The 6,535-nt window shown below is 41.8% G+C and overlaps 1 protein-coding gene across 15 annotated transcripts in view; it reads right to left on the bottom strand.

Annotated features, from left to right (window-relative positions):
* FHOD3 (formin homology 2 domain containing 3) overlaps positions 1 to 6,535 on the bottom strand; it is a 681,582-nt gene that overhangs the window by 102,110 nt on the left and 572,937 nt on the right. For all 15 annotated transcript variants that reach the window (XM_025210988.1, XM_025210991.1, XM_025210999.1 and 12 more), the window contains one exon: positions 5,550 to 6,439. In XM_025210988.1, coding sequence (XP_025066773.1) covers positions 5,550 to 6,439 — 890 coding nt within the window. The remainder of the gene's footprint in view (positions 1 to 5,549; positions 6,440 to 6,535) is intronic.

The following is a 6,535-nucleotide window of genomic DNA, read 5'->3' as shown; positions in this document are numbered from 1 at the left end:
TTCTGTCGGGGGGGGGGGGGGGGGAGGTGAGTTTAACCCCCCTCCCTGGCCTCAGACCCTATTCAGAGTTTGCCTGAGTGGAGGAGGGGGAGAGGGGACAGTGAGCCAGCCATAACTGCTCCGGCTAGGGAGCAGGGTGGCAGGGCCAACTCTGCTCTCTGGAGCAGACAGCATAGCCCTAACCAGGGCTGCAAAGCATGCTGGGATGCTGGGGGACTCTGATTTAACTTGAACCAGGAAGGAATCTAGGACAGAAGTTTCATAAACTGGTTTATGAAATCAGTTAAGTCTAATACTACATTCAACAAGGTTTATCTTAAACCAGTTTCAGCCATTCTGAAATTAGTTTATATGCACTGAATTTATGTTCTCTTACAGATTTAAACCAGTTTCTGATCACTTAACCCAGTTTATGTGCAACTTCTTTCCCTCACCTAAAAGATTAGCTGACATACCACCTGATCCATAAGGAAGCCTCAGAACTTTACCTGAACTGAAGTCAAAAGTCAACAATACTTGTGACTTTAGATGGATCCAGGACATTTGCAATTTGAAAACCACAGACAGAAAAGGCGAAGAAGAGACCCCCCCACCCCTTTAGAAAATAGGGACAGACACACAGAAAGCTATGATTTAAAAAACAAAACCAGTGGTAGGTGGGTGGTAAGATAATATCTGACCAATGCCCACTGAAATCAATACGGCTCTCCATTTAAGCTGCATCGGGAGATGGGCTAAGCTGACAGCGAAAAGACATTTCAGATTCTAAACCAGGAGTTCAGGCAGGAATTAACACAGTGAGCTCTGGGGAAGAGTCAAGAATCGGGACAGCAGGGCAGGCCTCTCATAGGAGTTAGGTTAAAATGATGAATTGGGAAGTTTAAAAAGGTCCAAATGGAGTGAACTGAAAGATAGCGGACTGTTTAGCAAAACGTAGGCATATTTCAGAGGTTATGCAAGGTATGCCATCGCTACAGTGATTCTCAAGTCAGTGCTCTCATTGGTGAAAAGAAAATGAAACCTCCGTGATGTCTTGCCAAAAGGGCAAAACGGAAGTTAAATGTGTTATTTATCATACAGAGAGAGCTGGTAGTCTCCAAAAGAAAAGTGGCTGTTCTAAATCACTCTTCACAGTTGCACAGTGATTTCAAAGAGTTTTGCTCTCCCATCTTCCCAGCCAAAGGTCAGACATTGCATCAAAGCAGTTACCACAGCATTTGGGAAAGAGGAGGAAGAGCCTGTGAGAATGTAACAGGTATGGGTGTGTGCAGGGGTGAAGGAATCTAGTAGGTTAATAATTTGGATAATGAATCTATTGATTGCAATGACTGAAGCTTTTATCAAGATTTAAGGAAATTACAAAATGTTAAACGTCAATCAGACTAATTCATCAAAACATTGGCATGATATAAAATGCAACAAACTCACTGGAGAAGGGCAAAGTGTCATAATTCTACGCTCTACAAGGAATTGTTTTATGGATCCTAGACAACAACCTCATTCTTTCCTCCTCAGTCCACACTCACAATAAACCATCTACAGATTTATATTAGCAAGAAGAAGAGGACAAGTACATGTTAATATACCACAACATTATTAGCAGTTCTTCCTCAACAGTGGAGAAATTAGTGGAAATTAAATTAAGATTTACATGTCCCAAAATAACTGTCAATTATATTTATTTTTAAATGTACCCATTTCAGTTTTATAATCAGCTGACATCTTTGAACTATTTTCCACAGAATATTCAATTTAAAGTCATAATGATAATGGAATCTATGTGGTTCTAGATTTTGTGTGCTAATGGTTAGCTCAGAACATATTTTATCCAGCTGACCCATCCAACAAGGATGCAAATTGTAATAGGTCAGATTCTATTCCACCTATTAGGCACTTAAGTGCCCTTCAGCACATTGCTGTTCATTCTATTCAGGCCCTGTTCAAGTCTATGAAAAACAGTTAATGCAAAAAGTGGGTGTATCCTCTTCCTCATCACTGCTTTTTTGTGACTCATTCTTATAGTAAAATGACAGGGTGCTACAAAAGTAGATGCATTAATGGATTTTCACGGACTTGAATATGGTAGAATAGAATTGCATGTAGGCACCTAAGTCCACTCAGACATCTAATACATGTAATAGAATCTGGCCCAATGGGTACCTATACCCATGTTGGATGTCTGCTGTGATGCGTGCTAATTAGCATGCTTCAGCAGTCTCCATGTCATGTGTATTCAGCCTGCTTTAGTCAAATGAGCTTCCATTAAAGTGTCCCCACTGCCATTTTGAAGCATGGGATGATGAATTCATGTGATGTTGTGGGCACTTTAATTAGAGTGGCTCTCAGAGACACTTTAATTTAAGCGTCCTCCCCATCTACCCTGGAGCATATGTCTAGTTGACTGAGAGCACAAAGGGAAGCTAACAAACTACCATCAGTCAACAACTTGGGTCAATATTTTGGACTAAATAAGACTTGGACAGATTCATAGATGTTTGGGTTGGAAGGGACCTCAGTAGGTCATCAACTCCCTGCCCTGGGCAGGGAAAAGTGCTGGGGTCATGTGATCCCAGCCAGGTGCTTCTCCAGTCTCTTCTTGAAGATCCCCTGGGTAGGGGAGAGCACCGCCTCCTTTGGAAGCCCATTCCAGATTCTGGCAACCCTTACTGTGAAGAAGTCCTTTCTAATGTCCAACCTAAATCTACTCTCCATCAATTTGTGGCCATGGTTCCTAGTTACTCAGTGGGTGCCCTAGTAAACAGAGCATCTCCTATTTCCTGCTGCCCTCCCCTGATGAATTTATAGGCAGCCACAAGATCACTCTCAGCCTTCTCTTGCGAAGGCTGAAGAGATCCAGGTCCCTCAGTCTCTCCTTGTAGGGTCTTGCCTGCAGACCTCTGACCATATGAATGGCCCTCCTCTGAACTCTCTCAAGATTCTCTGCATCCCTCTTGAAGTACGGCACCCAAAACTGGATGCAGGACTCCAACCGCAGCCTGACCAATGCCGCATAGAGGGGAAGCATCACCTCCCTGGACCTGTTCAACCTGCATCTGCTAATGCGTGATAAAGTGTGGTTAGCCTTGTTGATCACTTTGTCACATTGATGACTCATGTTCATCTTGGAGTCACTTATGACTCCAAGATCCCTTTCCACTGCTGTGCTTCTGAGAAGGTCATCCCCCCAGTCTGTAAGTGTGTTGGTGGTTTTTTTTGCTCAGGCGCAGCACTTTTCACTTGTCTTTGTTGAACTGCATCCTATTTTATTCTACACATTTTTCCAACCTGTCCAGATCCACCTGGATCCATTCCCTACCCTCTGATGTGTTAACTCTGCCCCATAATTTGGTATCATCTGTGAACTTGGACAGGGTTCTCTCCATGCCCTCATCCAAGTCACCAATGAAGACATTGAATAGCATGGGTCCAAGGACCAAGCCTTGCGGGAATCCAATGCCCACATCTTTCCAGGTTGATATCAACTCATCCACCACCACTCCTTGGGTGTGACCCCTAAGTCAATTTGCCACCCACCTGACTGTGTAATCATCTACATCACAGCCTGTCAGTTTATTTACAAGAATAGAATCAGATACCATATCAAAGGGCTTCTTAAAATCTAGGTAGATGACATTTAACTTGACTCCTACATCTAAGCTTTTTTTGACCTGGTCATAAAAAGAAACAAGGTTAGTCAGGAAGGATCTACCTGCAATGAATCCATGCTGATTTCCTTTCAGCATTATTTCCCCTGGTGGGCTCCTACAAATGTGATTCTTAATGATTTACTCCAGAGTTTTCCCAAGGATAGAGATGAGACTAACTGGCCTATAGTTTCCTGGTTCCTCCCTCCTTCCCTTCTTGAAAATTGGGACCACATTGGTCCCTTTCCAGTCCTCTGGAATCTGACTGGAGCAACTTGAGTGCTTGAACAGCTGTGCCAGCAGTTCTGCTATGACACTGGCCAGTTCCTTCAGCACCCTTGGATGAAGTTCATTTGGGCCCGCTGACATGAAGAACAGCAAGTCACTAACCTGGGCTAGTTGTCTCTCCCAGATTTTTTTAACATATAGTTAACTATTTTGAACAATATAGAACAATTAAAATGACTATACATTTTATAAAATCTGAGTGAAATGTATAATATGGCAAATTAGGCATATGTAAAACAGAGTGTCTACAAGTAGTTTTTTAATGTGGTCTTGTGGAATATCTTTTATTAGCAGTGAGATACGGGGGGTGGGGGTGGGGAAGAGGGGAACGGGCCTGGGAGGGTGCTGAATTGGTGGGGGGAGGGAAACAAACAAACAAAAAAGCATCTGCTGCAGGTTTGCAATCACAGTGGCAACCAGAAGTCTCCACTTCCACTTTGTCCTAGGCACTCATCTCTACATTACTGCTTATTAGTATTACATCTTTCCTTTTTCATGTCCTTAAGACAAGGTATTTAACAACAAGGTACTTAGCAGAATTTGCAGATTCTGACAGGCCACAAGTGCTTCTGCTGTGGCCTTATACTTGCAACCTCTGGGCTGTCAACTGTGGGCCTTTGCCCCGACACCACCACAGCCCCAAATATGACAACTAATAAAGAACACTGTCAGTCACTGCACTTACATTAACAGACCAAAGACTACTGTCATGAAATGCAAACATTTCAAGTACCCATTTTTAAAACCAACTTTCAAGTCCTATTAAATTATCTCAAGTGACTTCACAATATTTTACTGTGTTGAACATCGGATAAATATTTCACCGGTCTTTTCTTTATGACAGTGCTTTTATGGAACAGAATAAATCACGATTTTCTCTCTGCCTAATTTTCATTACAAACATTGTACGTTTGCTTTGTCTAAGGTAAAGGTGAAAAAGATTTCTTTTTCAAGGTCTCTCTTGCGGAAATTTTTTTTTTTTTTTTTAAGTATAAAAAGAATATCTCAACCTGATTTTTAGAACCTAGGTTAGTTTTGCAGGATTTGACAGTAAGATATATTAACTCAACATATTTGATGTTTAAATCAGTGAGAAACAGGGAACCTGTCAAACCAATAGAACTTTCCACAAAACAACCACAACTTAAAATGATCCTTTTCTGCATATTATTTGATTATTTGGAAAAAAGATGATGAGTCACTATAAGATGAACATGTAAAGGGAAAATATGACAGTGATTTTACCTACTGCTTTAGTATCTAGAACCCAGTTTTGCTTTCCCTCCATGAATGACAATGCTGTCACATATTAATATTTGACATAAACATATAAATCCCCTTTATTTAGTATGCTTTGCTAAGCATGGGCCAACATTTTCAAAATCTTGAAGTAAAACAGTAGCATTGCCCACAGTTAAGTAGGTATACTGTACTAAATCTGGGTCTTCATTTCAGGCCATTGAATATCTTCCTTCCTACTATAATTAATGTATATGTGCAGACAGAAATGTGTTTATTAATTTCTAGTGTGACTAAGGTAAGTTTAAAAATTCTAAATTAGTGTAAAAATAAACTTCAAATTAATTTAAAAAAAAAAAAGGTAAATGTTAGAAATACCTTTGTGACAGGCAATTCCTTGGATTTAGACTCAAAGAGGTGCTCCAGTTTGGAAGTGTCCACCTTAATGGGTTCCAGTTTCGACCACAGGAATTCTCTGCAGCGCTTGTTGTTCTTACACTGCCACTCAAATGGCCGTACCTCGTTCCAAAATAGACGGATGGTTTTCTTCTTCTTTATGAAAGTTGGCTGACCCCTGGAGACCTGGGGTGACCCTAAACTCTGAGGAGTGCTGAAGAGTGGTGGAGGAGCCAATAAATTACCAGAGGGTGGAGGTGGAGGTGGACAGCCAAACAGGGGGGGAGGTGGTGGAGGAGGTAAACCCAAAAAGGCTGGTGGAGGAGGGGGAGGGGGAATTAGGGAGTCCCCAGGACCCATATCCATGTCCAACACATCTACATCATCCTCTTCCCCCAAGTCTGTAAAATCCATGTCTTTTATTTTTAGTTCTCTAGGATTAGCCATCAACTGATCCCAGATGTAGTCAGATTCCTTCTTTGGCTGTGCTTGTGTTTTATCTGAAACTTTTTCACTCAGCTCATCCTCAGGCAAGTCTGTCCCCTTGGCCAGCTCACCGTTGTTGAATTTTTCTGCAAAGGCTTTCACGCTGCCTTGGTTGTCCAGGCTTTCAATCTCCATCTTTTTGACACTTTCCTCTTTGGCCTGCTTGGTGGCCTGCAGGACTGAAATCCTACTGGCTAGGCTGGTGATTGACTCTTCACTTTCCTCCGTCTCCGTCTTTTCCTCCTTCTCCTCCAACTCCTTTTCCTCTGCATCTTTAGGTTTTTTATTATGGGCATACAACATGTCCAGCATAAACCGTTTGTTGTTGAGAATGTTGCTGCACTGCTCATTCACACCAGCATCTTGAATGGTCTGTGACCATGGACCTGAAATCATACATGCACACACACAAAACAATTATGAACTGAACAATAAGAACATGTCAGGAATGCAAAAGATTATACTGGAAGCAATGTTGGTGA

Source organism: Alligator sinensis, unplaced genomic scaffold (genome assembly GCF_000455745.1).
Source record: "Alligator sinensis unplaced genomic scaffold, ASM45574v1 scaffold285_2, whole genome shotgun sequence".
Taxonomy (NCBI): Eukaryota; Metazoa; Chordata; order Crocodylia; family Alligatoridae; genus Alligator; species Alligator sinensis.
The sequence above is the reverse complement of the archived record's forward strand: the minus strand, read 5'-3'. Positions and strand labels throughout refer to the sequence as shown.